The following is a 26,422-nucleotide window of genomic DNA, read 5'->3' as shown; positions in this document are numbered from 1 at the left end:
CCGTATGTCTATTCTCTTTGAAGAATACTTGGATATATTTTCCCAGAGAGGACTGTGCTCTTTGTGTTATCAAAGCTGCTATCTGTCAGATATTCTGCTCCTTTCTCTGCCACTGCCTTTTTTTTTTCTGGTCCATTTTTAGCAACAACTTCCTCGTGCTTCTTTTTTTTCTGTTTCCGAGCCACAAGAAGTAACACGGTTCAATTCATCCTCCAGATTTGTTGATGAATTTAGCATCTTTAGTGGGAGTATTGGCTCCGAGTAGTGTTAGTGGGTCATTAAGCAAAGACGTCTTCGCTTCATGTTGTGGCCGGTGTCTCTGTTGCTAGAGGGTATGGATGTTGAATTGTGTGTTTGTATACAACAGATTAATGGCTCTGTTCCTACCTTCCTCTCCTGGGGGTGAAGGCGGGATGCAGATCAGATCAGAGGATAGAGGGTCATACTCACCAGTGATGTTTTCAGAGAAGTGACTTAAAATATCTTTTAATAATAATAAAGACAGAAGTGAAACTCAGCTGCACTAAGTCAGATAGCAGTTTGAGGTGAAGGAATGAAGTTGTGGTTAATGTCACAATTAAGAGATAAGTTATCGAGGTTAAAAACTACCAAACTGTGTGGAGTTAAGAGCAAAGACAGTGATGTGAAGTATGGAGGAAGGGGAATGGACAGGTGTTGGAAAGAGTCATGTAAATGGAGGGAGGGATGGGCAGTTGTGAGTAGGATGTGTTTGGGGGCCCAGTTGGCACTTGAGGGCAGCATTGGGTGGTAACAGGAGGTGGTGGGGCCATTTGTAGTCACATGACTGACAGGCAACCCACTGTCACCTCGGAAACCAGGAGCGCCGGCCGCTCTTATCCAATCATGTCAGGAATGCTGGCCATCACTCGGCTCAGGCTATTTCTGATGTCTGTCGCTAGTGCTTAGTAGTGCTAAGAGTCTGGCAGGGATCCTTCTTCTTTATTTTGTTTCTCCCCCTCCCCCTTTCTCTCTTTAGCCTTCACTCTTCCACTCCTGAGTGCGTAGTGTAAAGTTGTCAGCTCTCTTGCAGTGGCTGTTTAGTTTTTGTGGTGTGACTTTTTTTCCTCTGTGCAGTTTACTGTGGGAAGGAAAGTTGTGGAAGAGACTCAGAGAGGGGTGGGGGGTGGGGGGGGATGAGAGGCGAGAGAGAGTGTGGAAGAAAAAAAAGGGGCTCAGTCATCTAGCCAGCCAAAGGAGAGAAGTGGGCGACACTAGGAGAGTGAGACGAGAGCCAGAGGAGAGAACCAAACCAGTCTGAGAGAAAGTGAGAGGGAACGGGAGCTGTGGGACGTGAGGTGAAAATGGCACAACGTCTGCGTTTATACTTTGGCTCTGGCCGCAGTAACACAGCCCCGGAGATACTGGAAGGAGACTCAGAGGAGCAGCAGGGAGACAATGATGTGGTCACAGCACTCCGTATGCGGCCACCTCCGATATCGAGGCCTATTCAGGGGCCAGCTCAGCAGCACGTCCCACCTTTTGCTTTGCGCTTGGACCCTTCGCTTAAACGGAGTTCCTCCATGTTCATACCCCAGCTTGCTGCCTACGCTGAACCACGGCCCACCAAGAGTTCCTCCATGCACATTTCCCTCCAGCGCTCCAATGGATCAAGTAATGGAGATTCCAGTGGCCACGCTGATGATGTCCCACCACCCTGTTATACTCCTCCAGGACCTGCGCCTGCCTACACAGAACCACAAATCCAAGCCGACGTTCCACGACATCCACCTCCTCCATACTACAGCCCAGATTCTTTAAACTCTCAAACAGAGCTGAACCTGCCCAAGCGCAGGGTGTTTAGTATTGGTTCCAATGGCCATACTATGTATAGCAGAGGCCAACCTGGTATCAGTGTTGGGGGTATTTGTATCCAGAGGAACTCTCAAGACGGATCTGACATCCAGCATTTCAGAATCCTCCCTTACGGTGGTACTGGCTGGTCTGTCCAGCAGCAGAGCCTGGACCAGAGCTCTGGTGCTAACGGAGGAACACAGAGAGTAGTGTTTCAGCTCCAGCAAAATCAGAACCAGGATCAGAACCAGGGCAGGCAACAGGCTGCTGCATCCCAGGAAGAATGCACCAATGTCGGATTTGCCAACTCCAGCGGTAGCCGTATGGTGCATTACCCCAGAATCCGACTGGGGAGAAGCTTGTCTCATCAGAGGCTTTTGCTTGGAAATCAAGATAGCCCAACTATAGAGGAGAACCACATTGATATGGAAACACAGAGAATGGAAGCAAGCAACAGATCGAACGGCTGTACTTTTAAAATCAGTGGGGATACCCCTAGAAGACAGCCTCATTTCAAGATTTATTTTACTCCGGGCGGTGGTGGAGATCAGGATGTGAGCCATGGCAGTGATTCGACAAGGAATAATCCCAAGGTAAAGATTATAGGAAAAGCTTAGTAGGACTGTTATCCTTTTGTCAAAAAAAAGTTTTTTTTAATGGAAAAAGATTGAAGATTTAAGGTTTTCCAAGGACTGTGGAAATTTGCAAGATTATAAAGACACACACAAGATTTGCAGTGTTGTAGTCTTAATTTGAGACTGAATAGTAAACAATCGCAACTAACAGTGAATGGGTCTTGTCTTTCATATGACATTTAGTTGAATACATGATAGCTTGTGTTGTACAGCCAGAGGATGGGGAAGTATTTAGTAGGTGCATGGACGTAACAAATGAGAATCAGAGTGAAATTTATACTCTGTAATATGGGATGTATTTAGTGTTTCATATATAATTTGTGAAGTTGCTAGAATTTCACTCATTTCACTCACTGAATTTAGCCCTGATGAGAAGTGATCCGTATGGTGCAGGAAGAGGGTGGTGACATTCTGGGAAGTGAAAGCACAGACAGGATTGCTGAGCTAAATCACACACACACACACACACACACACACACACACACTGGCTTTCTTTCACTTCATGACCACAGGCATTTGAAATTTTACACACATAAGCCAATTCAGTCACGAAAGGAAAACAGGAACAGGCTCCTGGATGAATGGATAATTTCTCCCTCTGCACTTGTTGCCTTCTGTTTCACAGAAATGTGACACTAAAGTTTGGTTATACCCATAACTGCAGCCAGTGCTCTTTGAGAGTTGGCTGTTTCTATCTTTAGTCTGTTTCGAGCGTGGTTGTTGATTTTGAGAGCGGGCAGGCGGCATGTCTTCTTTGGCTCTAGGCTGGTATGGATCTGTATCCTAGCAGCTGCTCCGTGAGTGATTAAGCGCTAAGATGTCGTTACAGCCCAAATGACGATCAAGAAGTTGAACAAGCTGTCCGTATCAGTAGTTTCCCGAAAGGCTGAATTCTTTTGATGTTGCTGTCTGTTCTCCTTTTCATGCGAAGCTCAAACTTTGAAAGCAGAACAGATCTAAAGGTTTCATTTTAATAAACAGTGCGTCACATTACCTAATTCATTGCTCCTAAGCTTCTGCTTAAATCAATTTAGATATTGGACTTTTCAGCAGCAGTATGTTATGTAGCCCATTTTTTTCTCTTAATAAACTGAAACTCATGTTGCTGATGAAAGTAATATATAATAGATATTTAAAATCTTTGACTATATAAGGATTAATCTCTGTAGTTTCTCATGAAGTGTGTGCTGCCAGGAGTCTGGAGTGATTATATAAAACTGAAACATTTGCCTGTCTAAATCTTTTTAATTCATACAACCTGGACATTTAATCTGCTATACCAGTTGTTCCCAGTGGTTGTGACCTCTGAAAATGAAGCAATGTGTATTTACAACCTCTTGTCACAAGTTGTATACATCCATGTTGTGACCAGTTAGCTAAACAGTATTTTTTTTCCCTCTCAGGTTGATTTTGAAGGTTAGAGCAGCAAAAAAAAAAAGTATTTTGTGTTGCAGAAATGTATTTATTCTGCTTTCCTATCGTGTCCATCATCTCATGACCCCCTTTGAATTTTCTTGCGACACCTCGGAGGTGATAATGAATCATACTTAATACAAAACCAAATTACGTGACATCATTGTGTAATTATCTACTCCAATAATATGCATTTTGTTGTAGTGTGCCTGAGTGCCCCAGGTTTCATCTCTGACTCTAAAACTCCTGCATGAGGATGGTGCTATGCTATGTTTTCATCACATGAATAACATTTTTGATAAACCACTTCCTCCACAAAGGTATCCACACTAGGCTAAGCATTGCTAACATTTAACCCACATGTGATAAATGTAAGCTTTAGTTAAATATCTCTTTGGTTTTGTCATTCAGAGTCAGAGTGAGGGACTTGGGGATTGACTTGCTAATATTTGCTGTTACCCACTAATGCATCTACAATCCTAACTTATTTTTAGTTGTATTTTTGACAGCACTTAGTGCCCACTTGAATGTATTTTACACACCATCCCCTTTCCCTTTTTTTAAGATGTGGTATTGTGTTACCCCAGGGCATCCCGTTTCTCATGCAACAAGGAAATCCTCATATAGACCATAATGACAGGTCTTCCCCAACTGGTAGTCTGGAGTTGGAGTGCCCTGCATGGGACACTATGCACGTGTGCTTTTGTGTGTGTGTATGTGTGTGTGTGTGTGTGCCAGCTAGACTAGCTGCAGACAGCTATGCCACTGTGCCGTGCCCTCGTTACAGCCCTGCCTAGACCCCCCCCCCCCATCCCCCCTCCCCTCAGTTGCCATTCACAAAGAGCTCTTGCAGGCCACCGGGCTTGCTATATTTACCTGAGAGGGGATTGTGGATGGATGGCGGGGGACGCTGTCTTTATTTTGGTCCAGTAGCATGTGAGAGGGATTCAGATTAGTATTGTTGTGAAGGGGTTTTCTCTGTCAGCTCTGACCTCTCAGAGTTGCATGGCATTGTAATTCAGTTGTGTCAACACAGAGACTGTTGAGTAGGTGAGACAGCCTTTTCACACCTCAGTGCCAGCCTGGATGTGTTCCAGGTAACCCTATATCATAAACTCTCGATCTGTTACTACTTCTTCATGCAGCTACAGTAGCGTTTCTAATTCTTATGACTGTTTGCTCATGAAGGGTTGGTCCATCCAAACGACCCAAATCTCAAATCAAGTTACTTCTTGTGGTATATAGACGTGCTGATAGTTTTGTTTCTTTTTGGTCCAGGTTTTAAGATGTTTCTCGGATTTCTACGCCTCAGTACTGTGGAGTTCAGTGAAATTTGTTTGTTGCTCTCACAGAAACGAAAAATATTTCTTCCATAAACAAAGTCCTGGTTTCTGTGGAAAACCCACAGAACACAGTTTTCATTAGAACTTGAAATGAAATAGTCCCTAAGAGTAACGGATGTTGGTTCTGGAAAGACATGTTGCTGTGTTGTTTTCTTTTAAAATGCAGTGTGTGCCACAAATTAAATTGTACTTGCCTCCTTTTGTTTTGGGGTTGCAACAGAAATCACAGATATGCAGTGTTTCCTGTGAAACAAGAGATTTGCTGTGGGGGCAATGTGAACCGGGTTGGGGGGTACTTCCCGGCCTGCTGGAATTGGGCTTCCCGGGTGAGTCACTAAGGCTTTGGATTATGCCTCCCATACACGAGAGGACTTTTGAAAAGACTTAAAAGACTTAAGTCTGACGCCCTCTCACATATAAAGACAATGTGTCATTAGTCACTGAGTTTAGTCACAGACTGTAAGATTTTGCAAAGACTGGGGATCTTGCAGGGTCACTATTTGCAAGACTACAACTAGTTTTGTTTTGAGATTATTTCCCATCCTGGTCCTGGTGGAAATTTACAAGAAGAAAAACTGTTGAACAATAGAACAGAAACAGAGGCTGATTTTGGCCACAGCTGCCCTTTTGTGTGCAGTGGTTTGTTCTGAAAAACAAAAAGAAAATGAATTAATTAATTCAGTTATAACTGAACAAGAAAAGCTGTGAAGAGAAGCAACACCACACGCTGATGTTCCTGTTATTAACAACTTTTTTTGGGGGGGGGGGGGTCAGCGTTTTTCAAAACACGTAGCCTTCACTTGAAAAAAGCCTTAAATTTCCAGGTTTTCCAGGATGTGTGGGGGAAAAACGAGGTATTTTTATAACATTGAAACAGCTACACAGATTAAACAGCTAGCCACAGAAGCCACCGTCAACCATTAACTATCTGAACAGAGCACTTTCAGCTGCTAGATGTTGGAGTATTACTGTTTGGAAATCCTGCAAACTGCATGAAATAAAGTAAAAACAGCAGCAGCCTGGTTAATTATACAAAGGCAGAAAGTCACAGATTTAACTCCTCCAACTGGCCTGAAAACGTGTGAAAAACCAGCAAATAACACTGTGGACACACAGCAGCTGACAGAAAGAGGAGGTCATATTATACAGGGAAATATTAGCTTTTTATCTGGACGAATAAATGTTAATGTGACTCATAAAAAGCAAAGCTACAGGGCAACAAGAATGCTGAGCTTTCATCAAGCACATCAGGTTTAATTAGGAAGGTAGTTTAATAAACACGCACGCAAAGGGCAAACATTTACTGCATGCTGCCGTTAGAAACTGAGTGCAATTAGCTGATAATGAGCCTGATCAGCCACTGTCAGTAACACAAACGCACACACATATAATATTGAATAATATACAAATTATCGCTTTGAATTAAACTGAAGCTCCCTGCACTCTCTGGGGAAAATATTAATGTTACACCAAACTCCCTTTAAGAAATATGACATATTGACAATTCCTCGTGTGTCGGCAATAACGCATAACTCTAGAAACACAAGATAAAAAGTGTCATATGTCGACAGTCTTCTTGTCAATTCAGCATCAATATAACCCATAAAGATTAACCGTATTTGCGCACAAACTTTACATTTTGGCTTTTATTTTTCGCTACCAGTCTCTGTTGGTTAGCTGTGCTATGCTTTTCACTAAAATACATGCTGATTGGTGGATCAGATACATGCCAAATTAAACACAGACTCATAACACTGTTAATTCATCATCTATCGTGTGTGTGTGTTGGCGGTATTTGAGGAGTTATTAAACAAGTTTTATTATATTGGAACGTCAAGACGAGAAAAACATTGACTTAAGACAGCTAGGACTGAGTTTTACGACCACCTTACAGATGATTCATTGCGGAACTTTTTTTTTTTTTTTTTTTTTTTTGCTACGGCGGCCCACAAAATGTTACCAGCGGAAACACCGAGACGGATATTAAAAACCCCAACTGTCTCCACAGCTAAATGCAATTTAAGTGTTTTTTTTTTGGGGGTGGACTGACCTTTTAAGTGTTTATTCTGTAACTCTTTTCTAGCTCTACAGCACTTCATCTGCCACAGGCCTCGTTCACCTTTCGTCTCTCCTCCTTCTCTTGGTCATTCGTGGCACCCTCCCTCTCTGAGTGTAACCTGGCCCTGGGAGGCAGCTGCAGGCTCAACTGTGACCCTTAGATGACTCTGCAATTATATCCCACTGCATACACATACCCGCAGCTTAAAATGCTTGTTACGGTTAAGGATAGAAAAAAAAATGGCCTTGTCTCCCAAGAGCACATGTGTCACATAGGATACTGCCATCACTACTGGCTGTTTCATAGGTTACAAGCTACAGGTCTCAGCCGTTATTGTTAAACGTTGAAGCATAGTAGCAAATGAGGTCAAGAATAAATGCTCATAGTGATCAGTGCTGAGAGTCTTGGCTGGTTTGTGAATTCTTTGCAACACTAGGTGTAATTATACATTTTATTTATAGAGCGCTTTTCAAAACAAAGTCTTTCACAACTTCACATTGAAGTTACAGATCAACACATGTGAAAGAGTGTAATACGACACCGTGCTGCGGTCTAGGCTGCTTCTGTTGCTCCCTCCTAGTTCAGATAAAGCTTACGTTTCACTGTTTTGAATTAGTTGGGAGTTATGCATTCAGTAAATGAATTGTCTGGTCAGTTTAGGAAATGAAAACAGATACTGCGGTAAATTATAAAGTAGTGGCTCCAGGTTTCCAAGAAGAAATAGTTTAAACTGTGTGTGTGTGTGTGTGTGTGTGTGTGTGTGTGCTTGAATGTAGGTGGGTGGATGTGTGTGTGTGTGTGTGAGAGAAAGTACACATGTATTCACAAGGGTCTGTTTACGTGCCTGTGCATTAATAACTCACAGTTTTTATGTGACTCATTTGTAACCTTTCACCATTGAATTCCAGGTCTGTTAACTGTGGTGGGAGTCCAGTGCACTCGCTCCCTGCACTGCTTATTCTTTTTCCTTCTGATGATCAAAATAAGCAATTGTGGTATCTGTACACCTCAACTTTAGATCAGTGTGAAATATTGGTACTAAGCCAGTGGTTTTATTTTTTTGTCACACATTTCAGCACATTAAAAAAAGTTCTCTGCTGATGACATTTAAATGTCCTTTTATTGTAGATTAAAACCTGAAGAATAATTGAACATCTTCTTGTGCAGTAGATTGCAGGATCACTCTTTTTTTTGGGAGGGTAGGTTCTTATTACTTTGTTTTTATTGTTGACCCATTTTCAACACATTTAAGTCTCCTACAACCCACAGGTGAGTCACATGTCAGGCTGAGAAACACTCACTGCCTGTTAAACCAGTGTCTACAAACAGACATTATTGTCAGTTAATCCCTGTTGTCTAAATGAGTTGTATCCCACACACAGGCCTCTACCAAGAATGGGCTTTTCCATCTCGGACAGGTAATCATCGCCCCCACTGGGGGCTGCTGCTGTGCAGCTCAATCATCCGTCAATCTCCCCATTTTCCTCTCAGTCTGCATTAATTACGGCAAAAGGATGGACAAATCTACGGGCCTCTTTAAATTGAAACACAAACCTTCCCTGGTTCTTTCCTGTTGTCACATCAATCCTCCTCTTCCTGTGTCTGGCTGAACGTGGCTTCTATCTGGTAGCAGTGGATGTTATTTTTCCTTGCTGGGTTCACGGGTTCTTTTCCTATGAAGTGATACCAAAGGCCTGTCCATAAACCCTGAGCTTTTTTCTTGGACACCTGTAGAGATCTGTGCTGATTCGTAGTGAAGATAAAAGCACTGTCACCGCATTAGCCACATCAAATTAGCAAATATGATATGATCAATTTAGTAAAATGTAGCAGAAATTGCTCAAACATGATTTACTATTTTGCAACCATCTGAGATTTTCAGATCACCACAGGTGTCCATAAAAAAGACTAGAGGTTATTTCTGGATGGAGCTGTCCATGAAATGAAAATCTGTCTCTTTCTCTCTGTTTATGACAAACACAAAATGCTGGCAGGTCCTCTGGTGCACTAGATAATTGACCTCAAAATTGTGGTTTACCCCTCTTTTCCCCTGCTGGAAATTTCTCCCCAGACACATTCAAAAACCTGTTATTTCTAAAATTAAGCTGCTGAATGTGACCTTTTTGTTTTTCTTCCCTAGACCAGAGATGATTTCCTGGGACAAGTTGATGTTCCTCTCAGTCATTTGCCGGTGAGTTATGTACATCTGTGTCTGTGTGTGTGTGTGTGTGTGTGTGTGTGTGGCCAGTTTGACAGTTTAAACCGTTTTGAATACTCAGCTGTTTTTTATCTTCAATTTCCTCTGCCTGATTAACCTATGTGAAGGTCAGACAAAAAGTGTGTTTGTGTGTGTGTGTCAGTCTTGAGTGTGAGAAAATGCTCGCCACACAAGTAGTGTCTTGTGATCAAACAGCTGAGCCCTCCGAGGGCTGTCTACAATATAAACAGAGGTGAGTGTCCTGAGGGCGGGCTACCCTCAGAACTAATGGAAAAAGCCATACCAGTCAAATGCACATATTCACAGGTACACTCGCTTGGAAACTGTTGACTTCTGTGAAATAACAGATTTAAAAAACAACAACATACAGAACCAGTGTGTGCTGCTTGGGAATATTTATGTTATAGATTTGACGTAAATGAACGGGACCTAAAGCTCATTCTGAAGCAGCAGCTCCTTCGTTCAGTTGAAAACTGTGGTTGTGGCTCTTTGAAGTTCTGTCTAAGTTGTGAACCTTAAAAGCTTATCAGTAAAAGGTGCGAGGGTTAATTATTAATGTCCTGTTTGGCTCCCATAGGCCCAGAGAATTAGTAGCAGATAAAAGCTGCAGCTGAGTCATCTCGAGAGGTGAAGTGAGTGGACAGGGTAGAGGATGTTGTGTCCTGATGCAGCAAATGCTGAAAATCTTATTTTAGTCATTAAACAAATTGACAGAGCTTGAATAAGCTATTCATTTGCTCTTGTAGATGGTGTGATGTGTGTTTTGTGCATGACTACAGTCTTATTCACAGTTACTGGACATTACTTTAGTCATCAGCTTATTCTACGTTTCTCGTAGCTACTGTTCTTTTACTTTTTATGAATCAGGTCAGCAATTCTGACTCATCTCAAGCAATCTAGTAGCCAAACACAGTTTCATGAACCTGATGCTGATGTACAAGTTATAAAACCTAATAGCAATTCTTAATATCTAAGATCTCAAGGACAGTTTGGCTCCAGCAACTTCATCATGTCTTAATTTTTTTTTTTTTTTTTTTAAACAAACCTGTGTTTGAGATCGCTCTTGAGATATGGAAACTGACAGTCTGATCCAGTGGTACGTTACAGAGCCTTATGTGGTGAGCAGCCAGTGTGGACTGGTTTGGCCCTTCCAGAGAGCAGTGGGAGATTGCTGTGAATTACAAAAGACCTTTTCTGCTGTTCAATATGTAACAGGAGAAGCTCAGGATTGCATAATGATCCTGGGGTGGCTGTGCAGAGGACTGTTGCTGTGCTGTAAACTCATGAGTGATATTTTGATACCATCTGACATGTGTATTTGCTTTTGTGTACAATTGATTGCCGTCAACAAATATCTCCTCTTAATTTGCAGACGGAGGACCCTGCCATGGAGCGTCCTTACACATTTAAAGACTTCCTCCTACGGCCCAGAAGGTCAGTTTCTTTCGGAAGTAACAAACAGGACGTGACAAGTAAACAGTGACAATAGATATCAGTAAAGTGAGTTCTAAGGTTAAATTGTGTCTGATTTGCCCCCATTAGCAAGAAGATAGACACTGACAACTATTATTATAACTCACAGTAACTTAAATCATGGCTTGCAACACTATGTAGACTGGTGTCATTTTGGGGTCAGTCGTACACTGAAGGTGAAAAACCATCTGGTGCTAAGAGGCAGTTTGGAAACTCCCTTCCATTTATAAGCATTAGCCTACTAAGGACTCTGAAGACACAGGCCACCTGGTTTTAATGTACTGTTTTAATGTGGGTCCGTTTCTGCTGATGTTATCTCTCCAGTCACAAGTCCAGGGTGAAGGGTTACCTGCGTCTGAAGATGGCCTATCTGCCCAAACAAGGAGGACATGAGGAGGAAGCTGGAGAGATGAGGGAGGAGGCTGAGGTAAGGTCTTGGCCACTATTGTTGAGTTAGTTTTAACTGCTGACTAAGCATTACCTAAGGCATCCTTTTTGACAGTCTTGTTCATAATGACCTGAAGCCAAACCACATTCTAGTTTTATTCTTTCCTTCCACATTAAGAAAACATAGTTCTAAGCTTAAAGATGAAAGAGAGCGTCCCACTTAGGAACCAGTAGAAATGTGAGAGTGGTTTTTGCTAAGAGTGAGAGGAGAGAGGATCACTCTTCTTTTTATTCTATTTTCTAAGAATTCCGACAGCATCTTGCTGCCAGAATCTGGTGGGAGTCTTTTCCAGGTCAGGTTCTGGAAAAACCATTTACTGTACAATAGTGCTCCTTATTTTGAGAAATAGGAGCTTCTCCTCTTTTACTTTCTGTGTGTTCTCACATGTGTATGTGTTGAAGTGTGAATTTTCTTGCAGACTCCACAAGATTGGATGTGTATGTATAAGTAATAGAGTGCTAGATCGCGTGATAGGTGCTATACAGACAGTGAAAGGATTCACAGTTAAGGTGACATTTGCAGAAAAAATACAAAAATGGAAATGTCACTCTGCTCACTTCCCATCACTTCATATTCTCACTGTCCCTCATTCTCAATCTTTTTTTTTTCACCTCTGTGCACTGACTAGCAAAAGGAAATGTATTACAGCAGGTTGACTCATGAACTTAATGTCAATTTCATTATCAGAGAGAAAAAAAATCTGAATTTTCGCTTTCAGGGATGGGATGAGAATGCAGACTCAGGGTCTCAGCGACCCCAGCAGCTGCTGCCACCATTGCCCCCAGGCTGGGAAGAGAAGGTGGACAACCTGGGACGCACCTACTTTGTCAACCACAACAACCGCTCTACACAGTGGAAACGGCCCTCCAACATGTACGCCTTATCTCCCTTCTTATGTCTTTAGGTTTAAAGTATATTTTTACATCAGTTTCAGTAGAAAACCTTAGTTCAGCACAAAAACTGTACAATAGACCTAAACAGTCAATTTTAAAGTGTACATTTTATTACACAGGTTGACTATTAAACTCACATATTAGTCAGGTTCTCGGCTGACATGCCTACAATATTTGCAGAATAATTTTAGTTTTACTCTAGTCACTATCTTAAAGAAAAGAGGGTAGGTGAGACACATCAGTGGGTTGGATAAGTAGAGCTAGAGATATTAAATTAAAGACTAAATTAAAGCCAGAGATATTATATATCCTTATTATTTTCTCAAATTCACTTTGGCTCATTCAGAATCAGTGTTGCAGTAACACAATACAGTAATATTATTACTTTTTTCATTAATAAGTAGTGTAAGGATTACTTTGAAATTCAGTAATTAAATTACAGTTACTAATCCCAGTAATGCTCCATTACTTTTACACTTGGGGGTCTGTGTGCTCACTGTCTTACTGGGATTAATGGATTGTTGATATCAGTGTGGTCTCTGCAACCAGCTGACAGACGCTCTGGAGGAGGAGAAATGTGACTTGTGGTAATTCCAACGTTGTGTTGTAGCTTAGCCGGCTTGCTAAGATTAGCCACAGGTACGCCTACATTCACGAGTCACCTGATGGTTTAGTTCAGAGTTGGTGGGTGTGTCAGTCGTGAAGCTGAGGTTGGGACTTCTTCCACTGTCCAAGTGTTTCATGCCTACTTGTTAAACCACAAACACCTCATTTTCTATTTCTAAATGTTAAATACAAAAGATGCTGTGTGTGTGTGTGTGGAGGATTTTGAGTTGTTTAAAGTCAACTTTGATGGAGCCAACAGTTGAGTAACAAATGTAAAGTAATGAGTAATATAACATGCTACTTTTGTTGCTGAATAATAAGTAAAGTAATATCATTACTTTTTCAATGAGTACTTGCCCAACACTGTTCAAAATGAGCCTGTGCAAGTCAGCAAGATGAGCAATAGACATAGGCTGAAATTAGCTAAATCTGGCAATATTAACAGAAACAGATTTTAGCCATTGTTATTATTCCAACCTTAAATTTAACTATACTACCTTAGCTATCCAATGCATCTTGGTTTTCATTTACATAGCGGTAAAACTGACTTAATCTAATGTTTCATGACTACTTCTTGGCAGTAATATTGTGACTTAATAACACTTGCTTTTGTTTGAAATCACCTCCTCTCTCTCAGGGATGTGATTTCAGAGACAGAGAGTGACAATCAACAGAGGCAGATCCATCAGGAAGCGCACCGCGTTTTCCGTTCAAGACGCCACATCAGTGAAGACCTAGAGAACGAGCACCTGGAGCCCAGGGACATTGACAATGTGAGAGAGACGATTACATGCATATACTAAACACACACACTGAGTCACAGCTGTCTCAAGTGATAAAGTCACAAAAATATCATTATTTTATCATGATTGGGTCTCCTTGTTGCCTCTGTAGTCCTGGGAACTCATCACAGAGGAGGATCCTAATGACAGCTTGGACCAGTCACTGCCTGGCCCCTCCTCCGTCATGACCCCACAACACCCGCTGACACCTGTCACCCAGGAGTTCTCCGAAGATTTGAATCTGAGGCTGTCACTCACCCCCGATACTAATGGCGAAGTTCCAGGGCCCAGCTCTGCTCTGGTAAGATCTATAACTGCTCCACATTTAGATTATTTTATTGTGTAAATGTAGGATAGTCATATTGATTTCCAGGCAGGTCTTAAATGGGAATTTTGTGTTGTAGTGCTGCTAGCAATAAAGCTTTTTCTTCTTTCCCTGCCTCCTTTTTTTTTACAGGGCCAAATGTCAAACAGACTCCGTTCCTCCAGTATGACGGATGGCGTCAGTGATCAGACCCAGGCTCCTCCTCTTACGGTACATATTTTTAACCCCCCCCCCCCACATTTTCCTCCATCCTGTTCTCCTTCTTTAACTTCCTCCCTTTCCTTGTTACGTTACTTCTAGCGTAGTGAACATCCTCTTCTTTGTTCTCTGAATGCCTTAAGCAGGCAGGTATTGTTATTTCATTTACCTCCTCTACATTGGCATGTCTCAGAGCTGTGGGTGTATCACACATTAAAATCACCTTTTCTGCTCCTCCTTGCTTTTAAAATTTCCACTTGTCCGTACTTGGCAGGTGCTGCTACTCCCTCACCTTTCCTTCCTGCTCTCTATACTTTGATTTTAGTGTTGGTTCCTTTCATCTTGCCTCTGTAGGATTACCACACCTCTTCCTCCCACTACTACTCTCTGCTCTTTGTGATTCACTCGCAGCCAAGTTTGACGTATAAGAAAAACGTTGGCTCCAAAGCTGTGTGCCGGCAGAATGACCATTTCAATAGAAACCATTGGCAGGGAAATAAGATTAAAGGGGACCTATTATGCTTTTCCTTATTTTCAATCATATATATAATATTGCAATGTCAATTGTTCATATCAAATGTGGCCAACGTGTCAAATAATGAGGTAAATGTATGTAGAGGTAATCCCTGTGAGCAAAAAGCACTGGCTTCAGACTGCTCTGAACACTCGGCTTCCAACAGTTTTTTTCTACTTTCAGCGTGAGCTGTTGTCAGCTTGTGATGGATTTCTTTTATATGGTCATCTGCTCCATGCACAGGGCGTGAGTTCACTGCTCCACTCTGCTAACATTATGGCATTTTTCCATTGTTTTGGGGGCAGTCACGGCGAGCCATGACTTGAGTCGAGCTGGCATGCTGTGAGTGTTTTTCCATTACACAGCACGGCAAAATAAGATAACTTGTTTACCTGTTGGAGGTGTGCTGGTTATCTGCGGCTCTTCATCAAACATCTCACTGTGGCTGTTTCTGCTTGTACTATTCGTCCTTGCATTATTTCTAACTGATCTGCTGAACGAATAGCTCTAAATATGCCCATATCTTGTTGTGTGGACTGGTTCTTAGCACCGCTAACAAAGCTCAGTTAATTCGTTGAGGAACATGTTTCATAATGGTAGGTTTGATATGAAGCAATAAAGCAAGAAATGTTAGGTTTGCATCAGCAGTAACTTAACATGACTCTGATACAGCTGCCATTCTGGAAAGCTGGCCAATCAGAACAGAGTGGGCTCATTGGGAGGGGGGCCTTAAAGAGACAGGAGCTAAGACTGCCTGTTAAGAGACAGAAGCTGAACTGAGGGGCTCCTTAAAGTGCCAGTATAAGATAAATAAGGAGTTTAAGTTTAAGCTACTCTAGGGGAATCCCAGAATAAAAATAAAGAGTTGGAAATGAGCATAATAGGTCCCCTTTAAGGATAGCGCTACATCAGCTCAAACATTCCTCAGAGAGTCCTGAGTCATAGCATCAATGGAGATTCAGCTCAGCAAACTGTCACAAGATCTGAATCAGATGTTTGTCACACAGCTGAGTCACAGCAGTGAGCTTGGCATTGTCGCGCCAAGGAAAAGTACAGGTGCTGATGTCAGCCTTTCACTTGAATGACAAGTCTCTCAGGACTGAACAACATTAGGCTTATTAAGAAGCCTTCAGAGGGGAAATATAAACCGCATGTGTTTGCTGCCTATCCTGGATTTATTTCCTCCGGGTGTAGTGAGCAATTGTGTGTGTGTGTTTGGTAGTTTGTACTGTTATATTATTAGAGTTTAAAGTAACTTTCCCTCAGGAAAGAGCATTTTCAAATCACGATAACCTAGGGAACTCTATTGTTCCTCTTAAACAGTTCCTTCCTCTGTGTTGTTTATATCAACTGATGCATTTGCAATTGCCTCTTGGATAAAGGTAGCCTTGACTCACAATTAGAAGTAATTTAAAGTTGGAGTGCGGGACTTTTGTCTCCCCCTTCTGGCAGCGAGAGTAAAGGGAGGCGCTCAGCTGTGATTGCCTGACACAGGTATGCAGCATACTCTCATGCGCACCCCAAACGACAGACACACAGATAGGGCCGGTAAAAACAGATATATTTTTACGGTCCACTGGCCCAAAAATGTATTTTTTTGAAGGTCCAGTGGCCCACTGGGATTTTTTCCCCACTATGCCCGATGGGCAGTACACCACTTGCCGTAACCTACTGTTGCGGCTGTAAAACAGTGGAAAAATTGTTTTGAGTGTCACACGACCTCCCCGAAATAACTCGTTTCACTATCAGAATTTGATCCATTTGGTCCGATAACATCTCGGAAGTCTAGAAAAGCTGAATGATTGACGGTCAAACGGCCAGCATTGGAATGTCGCATCCAACATGATAGGCCTTATCAGCATTGTGTGAACTTGTTTGGCAAGGGCTTGAATGTAATTGACATTCATTTCTATGTAAAAGTTTATACTTTCAAGTTTAACCTTGAAAGTAGGTTGCAGGTTTTTGCTTTCTCATATGGTTGGGTCATTCTTTACTGTAGTTACAGGGCTGTTTACTTTTTATAGAGGTGGAAGTGTAAATCAGATTGCTAACTGACTTCCAGGTTATATGTAGTTTACAAAGACATGTACTGGAGGTTTTTCTGCCTATTCAAAAGGACTGCCAGCTGAGCTGCACTGATATTGTTGTATTTACGACATGTCTCATGGGTTGCTTGGATGAAACTTCAATCTCTATTCTTATTTTTTCTGCATTTGATAATGTTCTTACAGTTCATGTCCGAGATTCGAACTTCTCTTGTGAACTCTCTGCAAACTTCAGCACAATAATTCACTTTCACCGCTCTAACATTTTTAGGACAAAGAAGAACTGTTTTCTCTGACTGGCATTACTGTAGCTTGAACATCATTTTCTACTTGGGTTGAGATTAAAGATGCTGCATTGGTGAGGGAATAACTTTACAGTTCATGGAAAAGAATCTGTCTCTTCCCTCCAACAGGGAAATGCCTGATAAATTCTGCGGCTCAGCCTGTCTTGATTTTTTTCTTTGTCTGTCTCAATATTAAAGTTGATTTACTTCACTCAAATTTACTGACAACACACTGCTGAAACTTTTACTTAACCTACATCAAGTCAACCAATCACAACTGCAGTTACTTTCCAAATAAATTGTACTCCTTCCTGCTGCACGTCAACTTCACAGCTTATATGCTTCAGTGGGTGTTCTCTGTTTTTTTTTTTTTTTCTATATTCACAGCTACCACACTTTCCCACCATGGACCATAATCACAGGAATCTCCTCCCTCTCTGTCACTCCTCACCTCCTTTGAGAATAAATTGCCCCCTTTGTCCATTCAGTTTTTCTTCACTCAACCTTCACTGTTGCCCAAATGCTCTCCCTTGCCCCATTTCTTCCACCATGGCAATGAAATCATAACATACTGTGAACTAAAGACCATCTTCCCCTGTTGTCTACCACCAGCAGAGTTCCCAGACCAGGAGAACGAGAGCTCAAACAGTCTCAGGTGGTGAGGAGCCTATGGTAATATCTCAGTTTATATACAGTATAAACCCTATCAGTCGTACACCTCGTATTTCCCAGACACCACATAGGATGGGCTATATTTGTCCCTTGACTAGTTTTGTGAATCATTTCCATAAAAACACCCACTTTAGTTGAAAACCACACAAAGGCCTTCAGTCATTTATACTGTTTTTTTTTTTTTTTTAAGGAGTTATCCTTTTTTATTTGTGGTAGTTTTTGGCAGATCCCTATCAGATGTGCTCAAGTGCTTATTTAGATCAGCAGTTCTCCCAAAGTTGCTGTGTATGTGGTACACAGTGGTATGTATGTGTATGTATGTGTGTCTTGATCAAGAACTGGCAACCTGGTGGTCAGTATTAAGTAATGCTACTGATCAGTGGTTCATAACAAGCCGTAAAGCAGTTTTATAAAATGTATCCAATGTCCGAGGGTGCTATCGTTGCAGATACCTAGAATAACACCACAGTACTTGGGAGGATATCATGTTAATGTTGTGATCATGTGGTTGACTATTTCAGTAACCTTCATGCTGAAAATGGTTAATAGCTCACTCAGAAAAGAAGTAATGATCCACTACATTTCCCCATGCAGTGTTTATTTTAGTTCTCCTCTCTGTTTCATTGTGTTTTGTGTTTCAAGGTTCACTTTATACACTTTCACCCACTTTTGCTGCACTTTCGCAGATGAAATGGAGAAAATGATTGTGTTGTTTGTAGATGTTGAGAAAAATATGTGGTATGTTGGACAACTTGACTTTGCACTTGCACAGGTGGTAATTTGTGTCCCTTTCTGTGCCACTAACAGACATTTTAAAAATATTAAAAGATTCCCTCCTCATGTCCAAAAGCATATCAGCCTGTACTGATAAGTTGTCTTTGCTTTGCTCTCTCTCTACACTTGGCCAGTCTCCCTCAGCGACTGCTTACACCTTGACCACCCCTGGCCTGCCCCCTGGATGGGAAGAGAGGAAGGACGGCAAGGGAAGAACTTATTACGTCAACCATAACAACCGCACCACTACCTGGACTAGGCCAATTGTGCAGGTACAGCAGGTCTGGAAGGCTGGACTCAGTGCATGGGACTGGACTTACCTTGGCCCTCCACGTCATGGCCTTGGCCTATGTGTTGGACCTCCTCCTCTATTCCCCCTGTGTTTCTCCTCTGTGTAGCCATAAAGATTGATGGAAAGAGACTTTGCAACCTCTTTTTCTGTCCTTCTCTCTGTTCCTATTCTGTCCCACTTTATTGTACGCCTTCCTTCTCTTGTCTAGCATTTTGTTTGATACTCTGGATTGAAGTGCAACGTTGTACTGGTCACGCCTTTTCTAAACCCTGGCATGGAATTGCAACCACCACTTTTCCTTCCCTTTTCTCATTTCTACCCTGTTTTTCCACTTGTCTTCCCATGTCTTTCTGTCTGCGAGTGAGGCAGCTCCACATAGCCTGAGCAGGGAGCGAGACTGCAACAGTACATGGGACTGGGTGTATGTTTTTAATGCTCGTGTCTCTCTTTGAAATCCACCTTTTTATTTTTGCTTTTTTTTCCGAACACCGCCGGTTATAACTGTTCATCTGTTGTCTGTCATCACGTAGTCTGCTCATTCTCTGGTTCTCATCTGTTTTCACTATTACTCAGAAGGAGAGGAACCTGCCAAATGATTTACATAACAATTGAATTAAAAAAAAAACAAGCATGGCATTGCTTTATCTTTGGTGCATAGTTGTAGCCCTCTGTAAATGTGGGTTTACCCATTGTGCCTGCCACTTGGATTAGGGTTGGAAGTAACATTAACTTTCATTTTTCCACTACTTTATGACATTGATCCCAAGCCTTTGTCCCTTTTTTTCTAGTCAGATGCATAATCATAATCATTAATAATTATATTTTATGTGATATAAATGTTGCCTTGGGCCTGTATGACCCACGCTTTTGACATTTTAGGAACTGAGAGAAAAGCTTGCATCCAGACCTTTCCGGTGCAGACAGCATGGCTTATGATGGGGACAAGTTTTGTTTTCACAAACCAGCATTGCTTGCCTTATTCCAACCCAACTTAACCTCAAAAGTGCTATTCTCACTGACAGCTGACTGAAGACGGAGCCAGCACCTCAGCAGCAGCAGCAGCAGCAGCAGCAGCATCAGGAGGAGCCTCGGCCCTGCCACCCGCATCCACCCCCTCCTCCTCTTCCAATGCTTCCAGCAACCACCTCCATGAGCCCCAAGTCCGACGACCTCGTAGCCTCAGCTCCCCTACTGTCACCCTTTCCACCCCCTTGGAGGTGAGAATTAGCCACCCGCACGGTCCCGCTCCACCATACCCATATCCGTTTCCTTTTTTCACTACCTAAGGACTTCTTATTTCTGTTTCCTCTTTTCTCCAGTGTATACCTTTCCACTTTCTTTTCATGCAATCCTTCATTGCACCAGCATTTCCATCCCTTAGAAGATGACCAAATCACGATCCTCAGCTGGATTCTATTTATTCGCCTTTGTGCATCAGTCAATCCTCAATTTCCTTGTTTAATACCACACCTTTCTTCTGTTACTTCTCCTTCTTTTAGGTTAAGTCTGTCTTGATGCTGCTTTTCTCTCCTTCCATCTTTGCCAAACCTATGGAAATGTTAATCTCGTCATTTAATCCGGTCTTTTCTTCTCATCTGTTATTTCCTTCTCTCCATTGACGATGCTTTTCTTTCTTCATACTGCGCCTTCTTTCATCTTGAATGGATATTGAGCTGATGACTACGCTGTTATACAATGATTAGTCACATGAAATGGTCCAAGCTTTACCCCGGCTTTGGTGATCATGATGATGATGATGATTTTTTTTGTGAACACTCAGCACTCTTGGCACTGTCAGCATTTTGTTCTGCAGCACAGTGTTTTAAAGCAATAACAGTAACAGGATAAAGCTGGTGCAGTAAATCCAAGATGGTAGATTTAGTTACCACTGGATGAGTAAAACTGATAAATTATTTAAATTGATCACAGGTCCCAAATGATTGTTGTCATTTGCTAAACCAAACCCTGGGACAGCCAAATCAATGATATTGATCTTGGAAACTGAGTGTAATTAAATCCAGAGGTCATTTTAGTAACACAAAGGCAACCACAAGTGAAAATGAACATTTTATTGTTTCCTCCTGGTTAGCATTTGAAGATTAATTTGTAAGACATAGATGATGAATAGACATGAATGCCTTTTTTAAAGGAACATTTTAGAATTTTTGAAGAGACACAAGTACTGAACATTTATTTATGAAGCCATCTTTTCTTGACTTCATAAATAAAATGTACAGTACTTGTGTGAAGACTTCCGTAGTCTTTGTTGCTAAGGTTGTTCACATCATCCGCTTGCATATTTCGGATCAAAGCGGGCTCTAACATGTATGGATGCATTTGAAACTTGTCCATCTCGAGTAAAGAACGAGAAAAAGAAGTAAAATCCTACTACTACTGTTGAGTCACATAGCTTCTGGAGTTGGTGGTCTGTCTGCTGAGGGGCAGCTACTGGGAGCTAACCAATCAGAACAGAGTGGGCTTACATGGAGGCGGGCCTTAAAGAGACAGGAACTAAAACAGCCTGTTTCAGACAGAGGCTGAACTGAGGGCCTGCATAAAGGGTTGATATGAGATAAATAAAGAGTTTTTTTGAACTGTAGATTGTGCAAAGATATTTCAGTAGAGCACCAGAATATAAATGTAGAACTGAAAATGTGCATGATACTGTTCCCTTTTCAGTGGAGGACTTCAGGTCCATCAGGTAGCTTTGTGTGTGCACATGCACTTGTTATCGCAGCTTGAAGCAGCTGATTGTCTGACACTCTAGAAAACTTGTAAAACTTTTGATTTAGTCGTTTATCTTCTGTGCACATTTAAAATATATTTAGCTCAAGTGTTTAATTATGCAGCGTAGCTATAAATATATGACACAAACTCGGCTAATTAAGATCAACACATTGAATCTAAGAATACATGATCTTTTTTCGACCTACTACTGCATTTAATGGCTTGACTCGTTGGTGAAGATTCTATGCTAATAGCAAGGGAGAAGACCTGATGGAGGTTTAATTAACGTTTGTGTGTGCACGTGTCTGTGTGATAATTTGACATTGTGGAAGTTAAAGGAAGTAAAATACTCACTGCAGAAGGTAATTACAACATCTAGAGGAGGGTTGAGAGGTCTGTGGATTAATTAATGCAGTTCTTTCTCTTGTTAAAAATCAGATCAGTCTGTGATAAACACTGTCAGAAGAATAATGTGACGCAGGAACATTTATTAGCCCTCGGAACTTTAATCTCGTTAATGTTGCTAATAAGCTTTTAAGATCCCAGAAATGGTAGATTTTCTCTAGATATGTGGTGTCCGGAGTAGCATCAAGTGAAGATCAATTTTTCTGTTAGCCTTGACTGAGGTTCACATCTTTCTTAGGTTACCAGAATTAGATAAACAAAGACTTCTGGTAGGTTGAAATGTTATTTTAAATTTTTTTTTGGGGGGGGGGGGGGGGGGGGGCTTTTACATTATCCAAGAATCTATGAAGGAGTGAAATTCTACAGAGAAGCCTCAGAGGTAATATCCAGGAAATCAGTAAAAGCTGAAATCTGTCAAATTTAACAAGTGCATTTCTGTTGACATTTTGATTGACAGCTTGACATGTCTATGGAGTACATGGCATGGTTATTTATTAGTTCCCTCCTTCTTTACATAGGAATCCAAATAATTTACCCCCAGGCTCGGTGTCTGTCTATGTTATTTTCCACTGTGGGTTAAGGGACCAGTGATGATTTGTTTCAAGCTGTCAGTCATTCATATCCAGTTACAACTTTAATTTTTAATCTTTTAGTCTCCTCATCCTCTCCATTTAGTGTAGCGGGACTGATAATATTACACTTCTTCTTTCCCATTTCGGTTCCAGGGAGCTAACAACATCCAGGTGCGGAGGGCTGTGAAGGACACGTTCTCCAACCCGCAGTCTCCCCAACCGTCCCCCTACAGTTCCCCCAAGTCACAGCACAAGGCACAGCAGAGCTTCCTGCCGCCAGGCTGGGAGATGAGGATAGCCCCCAACGGACGGCCTTTCTTCATCGACCACAACAGCAGAAACACCACCTGGGTGAGTAAGCATGCTGTGGTAACAGACTCAGCAATTTGGTGTTACTTAAGGCAAGAAGATGATCTTTGAAATATTAATGAAGGATAATGACTTATTTCACAGGTCTGTCATTTATGATACAATACAAAATACTTAATTAATCCCCCGGAGGGAAACTGAGTGCTACCATGCATATAGGACAGACAACTGTAGGACAATAGGAAAAAGGGATACACATCTAAAGGCAGAGAGAGAGCACAGCACCATAATAAATAGAGTAAACATCAATGTGACTGTACTAGTATATGTTAGTGGTTATATATGACATCAACATATTTATGGACACCAACATTACCACAAGGCGCAGTACAACCACCACCCTAGTCATCAACATCAGATCATCATCATCATCATCAACAGTGACAGTCAACAACAGAGTTCATTAAAAAGCTTTGCCACAGCAGATACAAAATACTTCCTGAAGCTGAAGCATAGTACATTGGATGATCCTAATTTTGCATCACACTCTCGAGCTTCCTACCCATTCTTTGCTACATGATAACTTCCAGCGAGTCAGGGGTCAAGCCAATAATGGATCCTGCCTTCCTGATCAGTTTATTGATCCTGTTCCTGAGTTTAAGCCACACCCCCAACAGAATAACATATAATAGGACACTAGTTTCCTCGTATGTTTCCTGGAAAAAAACGTTAGTTGGTACTAATTATAGATATATACTAAAATGGAGAGAAATTTCAGTGAATTGCTTGCATAACCTAGAGAGTCATTGCACAGCAGCACAAGGTCTGCCCACAAGCATACAGTTCAATATAAATGAAGAAATATAAAGTTTCCAATAATAAATTAATAATGAATGAGCTTTCAGTTGGGTTTAAATTTCCGAGGAACTTCCTCGAGAATGTGTGGAAACACGACACAGCTAACTAAACTGAGATAACTGTCTGAGACCTTTGTCTCTGTTCTCTCTATATTTAGTACCAATTTACATATTTCATTCCAGGAAACTTCCTTGGAAATTGCAGACCCGTTAAATGAGCTTTCAGCGAATGAAGCTGCATAATTGATAAGTGGTTTATATTTTTTGTTTCTACATTTGATTATGATCATAATTTGACATTTTAAGTTATCAAAACACAAAAAATCAAGGCCAGTGGTTAGCATTGATCACACGGGATCTTATAGTGACATCTGGTGGTGTGAAAGTCAATGTAACATTTACTTTAGCCCTTATTAGGATTCAGCTCTTCAGACTTGGTGACCTTTGGGGAGCCGTATTGTATCGAAGAGTTGCTGTTTTTATCCTTAAACCAGAGAATATGTATAATGTTATTTTTATTATTTCGTTGTTTTTAAAAATATTTTTCTTTACCCGGTATTAGAATAATTCTCATGGTCTTCTCCATCTTATCCTTCCCTCTCTTTTGACTACTAGGAGGATCCCAGGTTGAAATATCCAGTCCATATGAGGAATAAGAACTCGATGGAGCCTGGTGAACTTGGTCCTCTTCCTGTAAGTACAGTCACAACTACATAGTTAACCTTTGGCCCAGAAAGAACATTATAAACAACAATAGAAGCAAACAATAGATTGCAACAACGCTAAGCTCTTTTTGCAAACTCACAAGTACCAAGATGTACTCTATTACTGTTTGTGTTTAAGAAATCCATCTATTTAGATTACCCTAACTTTGTAACCAGTTTCTGAAGCTAAACTTTGAATGAGAAAAGGTATTTATTCAGCTTGTTGCACCATCAGTGACTTTCCATGTTTTAGTTGTGGTTTTAATTTACAAGTGAGCTTAAAAAGCTTAACTAAAAGGTCTGTTTATGTTTAAATTTGAAGCATGTGAATAAAGTGTCTTTTGCAATAAAAGATGAGACATAATCATGTGATCAGACTGTATTAGACATTTCCTTTTTAGTCCCGCTCTTAGAAAAGAGGTGGTCATGGGAAGAGGCTGAGAAAACCGAGTCTGGGGGCTGTAATAATCCCTAACTAGGAGGTGGAGACTGTTTGTCACCTCCACTATTATCTATTTAACATAGACAAACTCCCAACAAATGGGCCGAACCGTTACCTTATCTCGATGTTGAATAATCAAAGCTTCATGGGTTTATACATCTCACAGGCTTGTGTGGTGTGTGCATGTGTGTGTGTTCTCTCTTTCTCCCTCTTTCTCTTTCTCTTTTTTCTCTCCGTTCTGGTGGATCTAATGTATGCTACATCTTCTTCCACACCTGGCCATGTCTGTTTGGCAGAACCTACCAGAGGAGGTTGGTTGGTGCCTCCCTCCCTCTGCCTGCCTTACCTACCTGTCTGGTCCAGTCCGGTCTGGTCAAATGCCTGCAGACAGCCTTGCACTTTTTTTTTTTTTTTTTCCTTTTCTCTCCTCTCTCTCTCTCTCTTTTCTCTTTCTCTCTCATGACCGGCATGGATGGACTGTACCTCTCCCTTCCTTTTCATCAGTATTTTACCCCACTTCCTCTCTCTGTACGCCCTCCCTGCACCTCCACCACCCCTCCTTCTGTTAACATTCAGACTCTCCTAGGACCCCTCAGACTGCTCCATGTCTGCATAACTGTTATCAGTTGTCTGAGGCACAGATAGACAAGTTGGGGAAGTGGAACAAGGTGAGATGCACAGTTAGAGACCGAGAGGGAGAGAGAGAGAGAGAGAGAGAAGGAGAATGAAGGGTGAAAAAGGGGCAGAAGGAGAGTGGAAGAGGGAGGGAGAGATGGAGGTTTGAAGAGAAACAAAAGCAACTGTATGTTAGGAAGGAACTGGCTGTATGCTGCATGTGTTATCAGCTTTTCAATCTGGTCTCCACTCATGCAGTTGGAGCATATTTCGTAACACACATACTGTCAGTACACCCCGTTTGACAGATTGTCAGACTGTCCATTTCCCCACCCCTTTACTCTCAATCAACTTATTTTAATTGCCTGATTGCTGGTGCCGTATGAGTGTGTGTGTGTGGCCTGTGACACTGTACTGAGTGGTCACCTGTCAGTGGTGGTGTACTGGTTTGAACTGGTGGTGGTGATTTAACCTTTATGTTGTGGTCGTACCCCTGCCTTGCTGACGTCTCAGACCTGACTCAAATAGGAGAGAAAATCCCTTTCAAGTTCCTTTGTGCTGTTTGATTGAGCTTGCCTCGCCCGCAGTGCTGCGCTTGTCAGTGTTTGGACCATTTAATGGTCAGTCAAGTTCAATCAAGCATAAATTAAAAAAAAGGAAAAACAAAGTGGATGGATTTAAATTACTATTTGAGCATGGCCTTTTTAATGGCGACTGTGTGCTTTTATTCACTCGTCCTCTCTTATGCTCCTTTTTTAGCCTGGCTGGGAAGAAAGAGTTCACTCAGACGGACGCACCTTCTACATCGACCACAGTAAGCCCACTCCCTCTTACTACTCTCTGTCTCCTCCATGCTTGTATTTGGTCATGTGTGTCTTAGTAATCTGCCCTTCTCTTTGTATCATCAAGGTTACTTTTTATAGTGTGTAGTGGTTCCAGTGCAGCCACAGATTTTTCAGTGTCAGGGAAAGCAAAGCACCTCATCCATTACAGCACCGACTGAGA

The 26,422-nt window shown here is 41.6% G+C and overlaps 1 protein-coding gene across 9 annotated transcripts in view; it reads left to right on the top strand.

Annotated features, from left to right (window-relative positions):
• Positions 1-26,422, top strand: part of nedd4l (NEDD4 like E3 ubiquitin protein ligase) — a 51,329-nt gene that overhangs the window by 14,507 nt on the left and 10,400 nt on the right. The window contains exons 6-20 of one of the 9 annotated variants that reach the window (XM_067574954.1): positions 8,645-8,680; positions 9,403-9,453; positions 10,853-10,914; positions 11,278-11,380; positions 12,120-12,274; positions 13,538-13,673; positions 13,795-13,983; positions 14,140-14,217; positions 14,308-14,355; positions 17,661-17,720; positions 18,629-18,766; positions 19,809-20,003; positions 22,644-22,841; positions 24,272-24,349; positions 26,177-26,231. In XM_067574954.1, the coding sequence (XP_067431055.1) occupies positions 8,645-8,680; positions 9,403-9,453; positions 10,853-10,914; positions 11,278-11,380; positions 12,120-12,274; positions 13,538-13,673; positions 13,795-13,983; positions 14,140-14,217; positions 14,308-14,355; positions 17,661-17,720; positions 18,629-18,766; positions 19,809-20,003; positions 22,644-22,841; positions 24,272-24,349; positions 26,177-26,231 (1,582 nt within the window). Of the gene's footprint in view, positions 1-1,011; positions 2,406-8,644; positions 8,681-9,402; positions 9,454-10,852; positions 10,915-11,277; positions 11,381-12,119; positions 12,275-13,537; positions 13,674-13,794; positions 13,984-14,139; positions 14,218-14,307; positions 14,356-17,660; positions 17,721-18,628; positions 18,767-19,808; positions 20,004-22,643; positions 22,842-24,271; positions 24,350-26,176; positions 26,232-26,422 lie in introns of those variants that run through there. The other 8 variants (XM_067574948.1, XM_067574955.1, XM_067574956.1 and 5 more) reach the window with 8 other exon arrangements.

Source organism: Thunnus thynnus, chromosome 19 (genome assembly GCF_963924715.1).
Source record: "Thunnus thynnus chromosome 19, fThuThy2.1, whole genome shotgun sequence".
Taxonomy (NCBI): Eukaryota; Metazoa; Chordata; class Actinopteri; order Scombriformes; family Scombridae; genus Thunnus; species Thunnus thynnus.
This window is presented reverse-complemented; position numbering and strand designations above follow the sequence as displayed.